The 11,464-nt window shown below is 37.8% G+C and overlaps 1 protein-coding gene and 1 pseudogene across 1 annotated transcript; one reads left to right on the forward strand and one right to left on the reverse strand.

The window, feature by feature from the left end:
* Nucleotides 1-856: 856 nt before the first annotated feature.
* LOC101303323 lies at nucleotides 857-4,447 on the forward strand (annotated as a pseudogene; the record flags this gene model as incomplete).
* Nucleotides 4,448-4,540: 93 nt separating this feature from the next.
* On the reverse strand, nucleotides 4,541-8,305 carry LOC101314454 (oxidation resistance protein 1-like). The gene is made up of 8 exons (XM_004296362.1): nucleotides 7,991-8,305; nucleotides 6,934-7,340; nucleotides 6,764-6,836; nucleotides 6,586-6,666; nucleotides 6,385-6,448; nucleotides 5,977-6,064; nucleotides 5,788-5,872; nucleotides 4,541-4,797 (listed from the first exon to the last, which is right to left on the reverse strand). The coding sequence occupies exons 1-8, from the start codon at nucleotides 8,087-8,089 to the stop codon at nucleotides 4,759-4,761; spliced, it is 936 nt and encodes a 311-aa protein (XP_004296410.1). The 5' UTR covers nucleotides 8,090-8,305; the 3' UTR covers nucleotides 4,541-4,758.
* Nucleotides 8,306-11,464: the final 3,159 nt, after the last annotated feature.

The raw sequence follows: 11,464 nt of genomic DNA on the forward strand, positions 1-11,464 counted from the left end.
ACATATATACACATGTACGTACCTATATATAGCTCCACAAACTAATTATGGACAGATTTCAACAACACCCAAACTTTTTCTCCAGTTTTTTTTTCCCAGATGAGCTGCTGTCCAGATCTGCAAATATAAAGAACTTTAGCCGACGAAATTAAATGTCGTCAAAAATTCTTTATCCGACGAAAATTTAATTTCGTCGGCTAAAGTTGACTATAGCCGACGAAAATTTAAATTAGCCGACGAAATTTTTTTTCGTCGGCCTGTTTTTTTTATTTTCGTCGGCTAAACCTTTTTTTCTGGTAGTACTAGCTAGTTTCTTTTCGGAAGAAGAAAAAAGGAATAAAAAAAAAAAAAAAAAAAAANAAAAAAAAAAAAAAAACCGTAGTCCTAGCTTGATCTACGAGTATAAACTATAAAGCTAGTACTGCAACATTTCATATTAAACTAACAAACCAGAAGACTAATCATGAGATCATTAGCTTTTAATGACTATGTTCGCTCTCTATCTTTCCTTATCTTAATTTTTCAACTGGCTTCATCTTTTGATAGCTCAACTGAAGCAGATGCTCTTCTAAAATGGAAAGCCAGCTTCCAAAATCAAACACAGAATAGTATTCTGACCTCATGGACGTACTTTTCCGGCAACTCCACCAATCCAACATGCAATGCTTGGGCTGGTATTTCATGCAACACCGCCGGACATGTTAACATGATAAACCTCACCGAATATGGTATTCGAGGTACACTGCATAAACTTTCATTCATGTACTTCCCTGATCTTGAATACATCGACCTCAGCTTGAATGAATTCTTTGATGTCATCCCGCCTCAGATTAGGTTCCTCTCCAAACTGACCTAACTTGATCTATCTTTGAATCAATTCTCTGGGAAAATCTCACCAGAAATAGGTCTTCTAACAAATCTTGAGGTCCTGCACCTAAATGAAAACCAGTTAAATGGCTCAATTCCTCAAGAGATTAGTCGGCTCAAGTTTGTTTACGAGCTTGCTTTACATAACAACAGTCTAGAAGGCATGCTTCCAGCTTTTCTAGGTGATTTGAACAACCTGACTTCATTGTATCTCTATTCAAATCGACTTTCTGGTTCTATTCCTGCCTCTCTAGGCAATTTGACCTACCTGACTCTCTTGTATCTACAAGGAAATCAGCTTTCTGGTTCGATCCCACCATCTTTAGGTGATCTGACACACCTTACCCATCTCTATCTCTACCAAAATAACCTATCAGGAACCATTCCTAAAGAGATTGGGAACTTGAAATCACTAGTGGATTTAGAGTTGGGTGAGAATCAACTCATTGGTTCTATTCCCATTTCAATTGGTGGGTTGAGTAACTTAAGAGTTTTTATTTCTTCGTGATAACCAACTTTCTGGTTCCATCCCCCAAGAGATAGAGAATCTCATGAAGCTGACTGTACTGGTGTTGGATACTAACAACTTCTCAGGTCATTTTCCTCAAAATATTTGCCGTGGTGGATTACTACAACACTTCACAGTATACAACAACCATTTGATAGGTCCAATCCGTAAAAGCTTGAAAAAATGCAAGAGTTTAACCAGAGTCCAACTTCAAAATAACCATTTCACAGGAAATTTATATGAAGAATTTGGTGCCTATCCAAATCTTCTGTACATGGACCTAAGCCACAACAACTTCTACGGTGAAATCTCACCTGTCTGGGGACAATGTCCGCAGTTAGAAACTCTTCTTCTGGCAAGAAACAAACTCTTTGGCAGCATCCCACCTGAGATTGGCAATGCAACACAAATACATGTACTCAATCTATCGTCGAATCGTTTAGTTGGGGAGGTTCCAAATGAGATGGGGATATTAGAAGTATTTGAGAGGAATAGATCCCACATTAGAAAAGTGACAAATAAAATATAACTTATATGTGGATGGATCTTATCCAATTGTACCGAGGCCTTTTGTGATTAAAACCCAACACCTTAAAGGTGGTTAAGTTGGGACAGTATCAGTACAATATGATCCACGGGTCACGCTTGTCGCTGTTTAACATGGTATCAGAGCGGGTCCCTCTCCAATTACTTCTCCAATTCTCATGGGCCCGATTTGGGTTCATTCTCTCGTTCGGTCTGGGATTCTATTCTCTCGCCCAGTTCCGGCTTCTTGTCTCACCATCGGAATGTTCCGATTGGATTGTCACCAAGTGTCCCTTGGTTCGTTCCGTCCCGATTCATTCCACGTGCGGACCTTGAGTCAGGTTGCACGTGAGGGGGCGTATTAGAAGTATTTGAGAGGAATAGATCCCACATCAGAAAAGTGACAAATAAAATATAACTTATATGTGGATGGATCTTATCTAATTGTACCGAGACATTTTGTGATTTAAATCCAACACCTTAAAGGTGGTTAAGTTGGGATAGTATCGGTACAATGTGATCCACGGGCCACGCTTGTCGCTGTTTAACAGGGGAGATTGACTTCTTTGCTTAATCTCATGTTGAATGGGAATCAACTTTGGGGTCACATACCCTCAGAGTTAGTATCATTGGCGGATCTTGAATATCTTGACTTGTCCACCAACAAATTCAATGAGTCAATTCCAAGCATTTTAGCTAACATGTCCAAATTACACTACTTGAATTTGAGCAACAACCAGTTCAGAGACAAAATCCCATTTCAGTTAGGAAATTTGGTCCACCTGTCCCAGCTAGACTTGAGTCATAATTTACTCGAGGGTAAGATACCATCAGAAATGAGCAAAATGCAAATCTTGGAGTATCTGAATCTTTCCCACAATAATCTTTCCGGTCGCATTCCGACAACTTTTGAACAAATGGTTAGCTTGATTCAAGTTGACATATCCTACAATCAGTTGCAGGGTCCGGTTCCCAACAACAAAGCATTTCAAGATGCTGTCTTTGAAGGCAATGAAGGATTGTGTGGTAACGTTACTAGACTTCGACCCTGCAATAATCCCTCCATGGAAATTGAGCATGCCTCAAAAACAGATCAGAGTCTCGTATTTTTGATTGCTTTCCCTGTTTTGGGAACAGTTTTAGTTTTGCTTGCCTTCGGTGGAATGGCCTTGGTTAGAAAAACCAGACAAAAAGAGCAGGACACAGAGCAGAGCAATGTGCAGCATGAAGTTGTTTTTTCCATATCTAAATTTGATGGAAGAAGAATGTATGATGAAATCATCAAGGCAACTAATGACTTTGATGCTGTATATTGCATCGGAAAGGGAGGATCCGGAAGTGTCTACAAGGCTAAGCTTCCATCAGGCGACATAGTGGCGGTGAAGAAACTCCATCCAGTACTTGAAGGTGAGGGGACGTCTCGGATGGACTTCCATAACGAAATAAGGGCACTAGTAGAGACACGACACCGGAACATTGTGAAGCTTCGTGGTTTCTGCTCTCATGCCCGTCACTCATTTTTGGTTTATGACTACCTAGAGAATGGTAGCTTGGCTTCAATCTTGAGCAAAGAATATGAAGCTAAGAAATTGGAGTGGAGCACAAGGGTGAGGATTGTGAAAGGTGTAGCTCATGCCTTATCTTATATGCATCATGATTGCTCTCCACCTATTGTGCATCGAGACATATCAAGCAACAACATTTTGCTCGACTACGAATATGAGCCCTGTGTTTCAGACTTTGGCACAGCAAAGCTTTTAAACCCAGACTCATCGAATTGGACTACCCGTGCAGGCACGTACGGTTATATAGCACCAGGTAAACTATTTAAAAGAATGTTTTCAATTTTTTCTACCAAGCCTAGCTCGATATTAGTAGCCTCATTTCCCTAAATATTTCCTGGCAGAACTAGCATACACAATGAAGGTCACAGAGAAGTGTGATGTCTATAGCTTTGGGATGCTGGTACTGGAAGTGATAATGGGAAAGCAGCTGGGTGATTTCATCTCTTCTTCCTCGTTTCCATCCACAGACGGAAACATATCGCTCACGGATATGCTCGACAAGCGCCTCCCCCCTCCTACACCTAATGTTGAGAAGGAATTGATGATAATTGCAAGGCTAGCAATAGAATGCAGACATTCTCATCCACAATCCAGGCCAACAATGCATATGGTTTCTCATGCGCTATCATCCCAACCTGCAACATCCTCTAAATCAGAGATTACAGTTGAACAACTCATTGATTAATATCTGAGTTGTGTGGCCTGAGTACACAAAAAAATACATATGTATTATATTTTCTAAAAGGGGAATAATTTTCATTGACAGTCTCAAACTATGGGAATAATTTTCTGAAAGGGGTAACTAGTGTTGTTTATAAAGGCATTTGGATGGATTATGTCAAGGTCAAAGTCCAGCAACTTTACCACACAACGTTGGGCATGCCATAATCGACCTTGCCACACAATCCTTGAATGTAAGGCTACTACTTGTATTGGAAGAAACACTTAAGTACAACTACCAAGCATATAACTCTAGGTTATTGGTCTTGTATCACAACATCAAGTCTAGAAATGAACCTGCGCTTACTTCTAGTCTTGAAACAATAGCTGTTCAAATATAGCAACTACATAGTATAAACTATAAAGAAACTATATTATAAAGGCATTATACTTTTGCATATAGCAACTAAGACTATGAGCTACCACATTTAAATCTAATTACTAATTACTTTGTCATTCATCCCATGTCAACTTGAAGAAAAAGAAAATATAATGGAATAATAAAGACATACATCTATAGTTACAAATGAGCACAATGTTCTAGCTTTGATGCAGAATCATTTTAGCCTCGTATCAAGACAGATACCGTGATGCATGTGTAAAGCCCCAAAGCTGCATAAGTGAAGAAATGCATAAGTATTGTTCAACAGAAATATGGAGCCAAAGTCTAATTTCATGCTAAGGTAATGATTTCTTGTAAAAAATCTGACAGTAGAAATCATAGATTTTTTATCGGTTTGTGTGACGAATTACATACTTTCCTAATATCCACATTTAAGTATACCCTGTTTAGTTACACATCCAAGTACATATTTGAATGCTAATGAATAAATACATAAAGTTTAGAGCAAGTTCAAAAAGTTCAAATTTATGCTCAAACTGATATTACTATCCATTTGCCTATTCACATAGAGCGGATTAGTCCTTGTAAGTGAAACTAAACAAGCAAAGGACACTCCAAATAAGTTGAAAGTTAGTAAAGTAGAAAAGACTCCAAGGTTTTTCTGTGTAGCAAGATACCAGTGCCCTATGCAGGAAGTTATTTGAGTGGTGGATGGTATCATGAGGAATACGCTTAGTTACTATAAGTATGGTACAATTTCACCAATAATGATATTCCAGTGAAGGAGGTCTTATCTTGTACAACTTACATCAGCACGTATGCATAACATAATGGATATAAAATAGAATATAGCTGTAATCAACAAAAAAATAAAAAAAGAATATAGCTAAGGTTTCCTGTACACTACTGTTTACTTAGCTATAATAAATAAAGATATTAAGTATTGAACTTTTCACGTTTATAAGGTTGGATTTCCTAATCATATATAAGCAGGTCAAACCAAAATTGTTCCATCAGTAATATCTATCAGCATAGTAGAAATGACAAATGCAGTGCTGCAAACATGTTTGAGGTCTTGCACTTTTAACAATACATAAGTGGGTGGAAAGGGACAGAGAACAATCATTTCAATTTAATTTAATCCACTCTAGCAATAGCAGTGTTGATGATGTTGGTCAGTGGCAATAAAAGTGTCCGCTGATAAATTCATAGAATACTGATATGAATCAACCTCAGAGAGTCAAATATAAGGAGATCACCTCAACATTCTTCAATTCAAAGTCTGGTTTATGAGCCAAGCACAAGTTCCCAAATGTTTCACAAGGTCCGCTCGTTCCGCTTAACCTTATAAAGTTAATAGTTTATAATAAAAAAAGAAAGAAAAGGGTGTGTAAGTCTTTCTTTATCTGATTATGGGAGGAAAATAGTGCAATGGCAAAGTAACTTACAGATCTCCATCTAAGCATATAGCAAAGTTACCACCACCGCCAAAAGCTAGCAGATCATTCAAACACATGAAATAGTATCGATTGGCTCCTGTTTGCACAAAATGGACAAATCATCAGCACTTTTACAATTAGAGAGAAGAAAAATAACTGGAAAAGTGGACCATGGAACTTCAGTCGTCCTCAAGGCTTATGTGTTGCTTTACATGTAACTGAGTATAGTAAGTGCCAATTCATATAAAGGGCAACTGACATCTCAAGCGTAAACTTGATACGCTTAACCTCGTTAGCATCTCTAAGTGCCAGTGGTCTTCGTATGTACACCACACTAGTTATATTTGTTCTTGAACAATCAAATTCCATAACTTGATTCCAGAGTATTCCTAAACAAAACTATGATAAAGAACTCACCAGTTGGTCTAAATAGCCTTGGTTCACCATATATGGTAGTGAAAACAAATGCCTGGTTTGTTCCCTATAACCAAAAGCAAGCATAAGAAGATGGTTACACTAAAGAAAGAAAAACAAAAGTTTGTAGATAGCAGAAAAGAGTTTAACAAGTATTTGTTCAGCCTATCAAAAATCAACTAAAAATGATAAAAGCCTGTTTACTTGATATTTTCTCTTTGCAGTTGGTTTCAAGGGGGCCTCCAGGAGTCCACCAAATACAGCACCTTGCATATCTCCAGCAATCTAGAAAGTGTACATAAATCCAGTTATCCACAGATTACTAACAAAATGACTCAAATTCCCCAATTTTCATATATCACTGGCAGAGACATTAACATACCAGCAGACATGGACCAGAAACTTCAGCACTCTTGCGAATTAGTGTGCGGAGGGATATACCATGTTTTGCCGTACTGCCCTTCAATCGAAAGAATTGATACTGAATCGAATTCTGAAGCAAATAATAGACTACGAATCTAATGCAGGGTACGAAGTTCTCATGAAACTTACCTGTATAGCAGTGCCCATTGGCACCCTTTCACTATATTAGGAAGAGAAGAAAGCAAGAATTCATGCAAGTCTGAGGAGATAAAGACAGAGTCATCCATGAGATATGCCAACTGCTTTTCTGAACTTGACTGTAAAGTTGCTTCTTCAAACACTTCAGACCCACTTGTGCTCCCAATAGAAGCATGGTCATCATCATTTTCTCGATCATTTTCAGTTACCCCGTTCTCGCCAGATGAATGACAGTCTTCATATGTATCTAAGGTTTCATCTTTGGAGTCAAAGTTGACATTACTAAGCGGAACTGATAGCTCGCACTTGTATGATCTAGATCCAGCAACGCCTGCAGATGGGATAATGTAGGAAAAGTACGAAGACAGTGATTTACCCCCTTTCGAATATGACCTGGCCTACACATTCAAAACTTCATGTCAAAACTCAGCATACATGGAACAAACAAAGTTTACAAAACTACCTTCTTTTTCGAAAATGTAAAAGCCAGGAAAGACAGGAGGGCTCAAATTTCCCCAACTCATACCATTCTCAACAACAAAGGCAAACAGAATAACGAAACCATAATTTTAGCTTGCATTGGCTGAAAACTCAGCAAGTGACCATAATTACAAATGGAGCTTAGTTTCTCCAAAAACAAAAGATACCATAGAGTAATCAAACTCAGCTTCCTCAAACAAGGCAGATTCAACCATCATAACAACTATAACAATTGAATTCCCCATAGTTTCCCAGTTTTCTGAATGTTAACAAAGCTATGTCACTAAAATAATGGCATTCCTTCTCAACTAGACAAAAACCAGAACTATATCATGCAAACAAACCTAGATCTGCAAAACTCATTGAATAACAACAACCCCATCGACAATGCTTGCAAACCCATCATGCTCAAATCTTTAGCAAACCCATCAAGCTCAATCCTTTACCAAACCCATCAAGCTCAATCCTTTACCAAACCCATCAAGCTTAAATCTTTAGTGCCAACAAAACACAAAAACAAAAAAAAAAAAGAACAGACACTTTAGATCAATGATGAGATAAAACTCACCTGGGGAATTTCATCGTCAACAACAGAAGAGGCTGAGCTGGGTGGATCGGCAAACATACGAGAGAGCCTCTCGGAAACTTTGTCTTTGAATGTGGACATTGTGGGTTGGATTTGGCAGCCGGCGAATGAATCTCAGGCCTATTTTTTTTTCTGGGTGTCTTCGTTTTTGTTTGGGAAAAGATTCTTGCTTCGGTTTGGGCTTACAAAGAAGACAACGAGTGGCAAAGACAACAATCAAAGGAAGGTTAGGTGGGGGAACTATATTTTCCTTTCCAGCTTTTCTTTCTGTGTGTCTGTCATTCATTCATTCAAGTCTGGTCGTTTTCGTTTTCGGTGGTATCTCATTCTCGTACGTAATACTTGGGACAATTTTGTGCATCATTTTACGAAATTTTGCTTCTATTTTAGCTGGTTTCCTTATTTGACCCAAATTGAAGCACATAGATGACAGTTAAAAACCAAAGGTGATTAAACATCTCTCTCATTTTAATTTTGGTTTTTTTTTTATTCAAAATGTCATACGATTCAATAACGAGCAAACAATACCAAAAACGACGCATCCCGGAGGGGTCGTCAGAAAGCATCGTTTCGTAGAATCCCCAATCCTACACTACCCAAAGCATAAGCCAAGAAATTCCTAGTACACCCACCTTGTAGCGATTAAGCACGATTTAACCAGTAAATTAGGATCTGTAGAAAACTATCAATACTCTACGAATGCATTAGTCTACCTGGACCAAACTAAATTAAATCTTAATCTGGGTCAAGACAACCCACTTCAGCCAGGCCTATAGCAGAAGAAAGCCCAAATCAAAAGGGTGAGCCCTAGGAGGCCCACCTTTGACAGAGGGCTAAAGCTCCATCGGCGCCGTCGCAACCTCTTGCTTGCCACCACCAACTTTGAACGTCTTCCCGATCACTTGACCGACACCATCACCATCCGTCAACCATGGAAAATCAGCGACCCACTCCCTCAGTGAGTAAATCGCACGGGATAGGAGAGCACCCTCATTGATCTCCAGATGCTTGTGGTCGCTATCACCAGACACAACATAGATGATATCTCCCAAGACGAAGATACAGTCGCACTTCAAGCCAGCATATCCAGCCCCAACCCGATCGAAGATCCGGTCTGACGCGACGAGTTCAGCCCCACCATCCCCACCAACGCCAACAGCAACGGATCGAAAGTGAGAGCTCAGATATAGGGAATACCATTGCATGCGCACAGAGAGACCCACAGATTTGAGACTAGAGAAAGGAAAAAAGACCTCCCGCTCAGTCGAAAGGCCAGCGCCGCTGCCATCCAGGAGAAGCCGCCGGCAAAAATATGGTTTCTCTCTCGAAAGAGAGAGAGAAGAGAGCATTAGGGTTTTTTTCTTAGAACACAAATTTTGTTCATTTTAATTTGGTTTTGAAAAAGGATCTCTCATAAGTTCTGAAATTAGGAGATGAAACATCATGCATTATGCATGCGAATGGGAGTGTTTCAAGTAGCATTTGGTATTTGTATAAACCAACACTAGCAATTGGTATAGTGATATGCATATAAATATACTTAAAACACCAATGTTTTTATCAAGATACGAAGTAAACATAGTCAAAAAAAAGATACAAGTGAACAAGATAACATAATAAAAATAATAAAAAATACTTGAGTTTAGAGAGAGGAATACTATCATACATCTTTTTTTAAGACAAACCTACAACCTTGGCCCTAAATGATTGACTTGAGACATACATGTATCTACTGTAAATTTACAAATAATGCGATCTAATGTATGATTGTTTGTCACAAAGATCGAACTTGAATTGGGGTTCAAAACAAGCACACACGTTACCAACTAAACTTACCCACGTTGTAAGTGGAACTTATATCTTGACAACAAGCCATACTAATGATGATTCATGCTTGTTGTACATATCAAGGTTGAAAGAAACAATAATTTCTCACTAGACATGATCGATTTAACTATTGATAGTTTTTATGTCGATTAAGTATTTCGCGAAGAAATACTATCAAATGAAGATTTTCAAATCTACTGAGATCATAGATCAATTGAAAATGAAGACCAGTTCGCATGCTAGTCGTTTCCTCACAATGACAGTATTTCGATAGCCATTTCATTATATTCTTTTTACTTAGCATCTCCAGTAGTCTAGATTAGGTTGTTGCTAAATTTAACAATAGTTAGAATATTTAACAATCGAAATAGCAATTGTACTCCAGCAGTAATTATTAAGTGTAAGTTAAGTAATATTTTTAACGAATTATAAACTGACACTTGGATAAAAATGGAGGGAAAACATATGTTTCTTTTTAGCAATTCTTGTTTAGGTTGATAAATTTGTTAATTTCGTTTAGCAATTTTAGGATTTTACAATTTTTTAGGCATTCTGCTGGAGCTCCTTAATTATCCTAAAAGTTGACAAATTTTAAATTTTTTTTTGAATTAAGCATTCTACATCAGAATTTTAGTATCAGTATTAATTAAACCAATTTGGCTTATGGAACCGTGAACCGTCAATGGTGAAATCCTGATAATTGTCCCTCTCTTTAATTAAACCTACTAGACACAATTTAATAAATTGAGGGTATATTAGGGAAACTACAAATCAGAATATGCTCCAACTGTTTGAGAGAAAACCTCCAACCATGTTTTAAGGAAGAAGTTATCCACTCCCACTCGAATTTGGATCACCGGAAAAGAAAAAAAAAACTACCCACTCAAATTCAGTTCACTCTCTCAGAAAGCAGGTTGAACTGCTATACATGAAGATCAAGGAAATCAGTCACACATTTTAGTTAGGTCGGATCAGATCGGTTATACAAGTTTAGTTTTGCCAGTTTTGATTCGGGCCCATTGATGAGGAACTGCGTCAATGCGTTCTTAACAATACAATTGCACAATTACTATGTACTGTAGTTTTTAATTCCTGAATTTTGCAGGTATATTGAAGAGATGATTAAGTTAGTTGGTTCTACGTAACCAAGGCAAACGGGATAGAAGGCAGTTCCTATTATATTCGAAAGGGAGTTCAAGGAATTTGGTTTCGGTCGACAATCTTAATACATGAATTGCTTTGATCGAAGATTGCAAGAAGATGGTTGGTTTTGGAGGTATTTTTTCTTCTCTTTTTATTGGTCGTAAGGGAGGTTTTCGTTTTTTTAAAATAGTTGAGGTTTGGTAATTTGATTATAGTCTGTGCTTTAAAATAGTTGTCAATCTCTGCTCTTTGTTAGTTTATAATACTGAAGTCTAGATTCACTAATCCTCTCTTCCTTCTTCTTCATAAAAAGTTTTTTTTGTTAAACAAACATCAGCCATTGATCAATACTTTAATGGTGTCTTACGAATGCATATATGTGGCATGGATAAGTGTTTCACCGATTGGAGTTTGTTGATTCCTTTTTTATTATATCTAGTTATTCATGAATTGATAGATTTTGTCCCGACTAAATATAGTTTTCAC

Source organism: Fragaria vesca, linkage group LG4 (assembly GCF_000184155.1).
Source record: "Fragaria vesca subsp. vesca linkage group LG4, FraVesHawaii_1.0, whole genome shotgun sequence".
Lineage (NCBI taxonomy): Eukaryota > Viridiplantae > Streptophyta > Magnoliopsida > Rosales > Rosaceae > Fragaria > Fragaria vesca.

Coding starts and splice junctions, on each gene's coding strand:
- LOC101314454 (XM_004296362.1), bottom strand. CDS start 8,089: ATGTCCACATTCAAAGACAAAGTTTCCGAGAGGCTCTCTCGTATGTTT. Junction 7,341..7,990: donor TTGACGATGAAATTCCCCAG/GTGAGTTTTATC, acceptor TTGAATGTGTAG/GCCAGGTCATATTCGAAAGG. Junction 5,873..5,976: donor ATATGCTTAGATGGAGATCT/GTAAGTTACTTT, acceptor TAACTTTATAAG/GTTAAGCGGAACGAGCGGAC.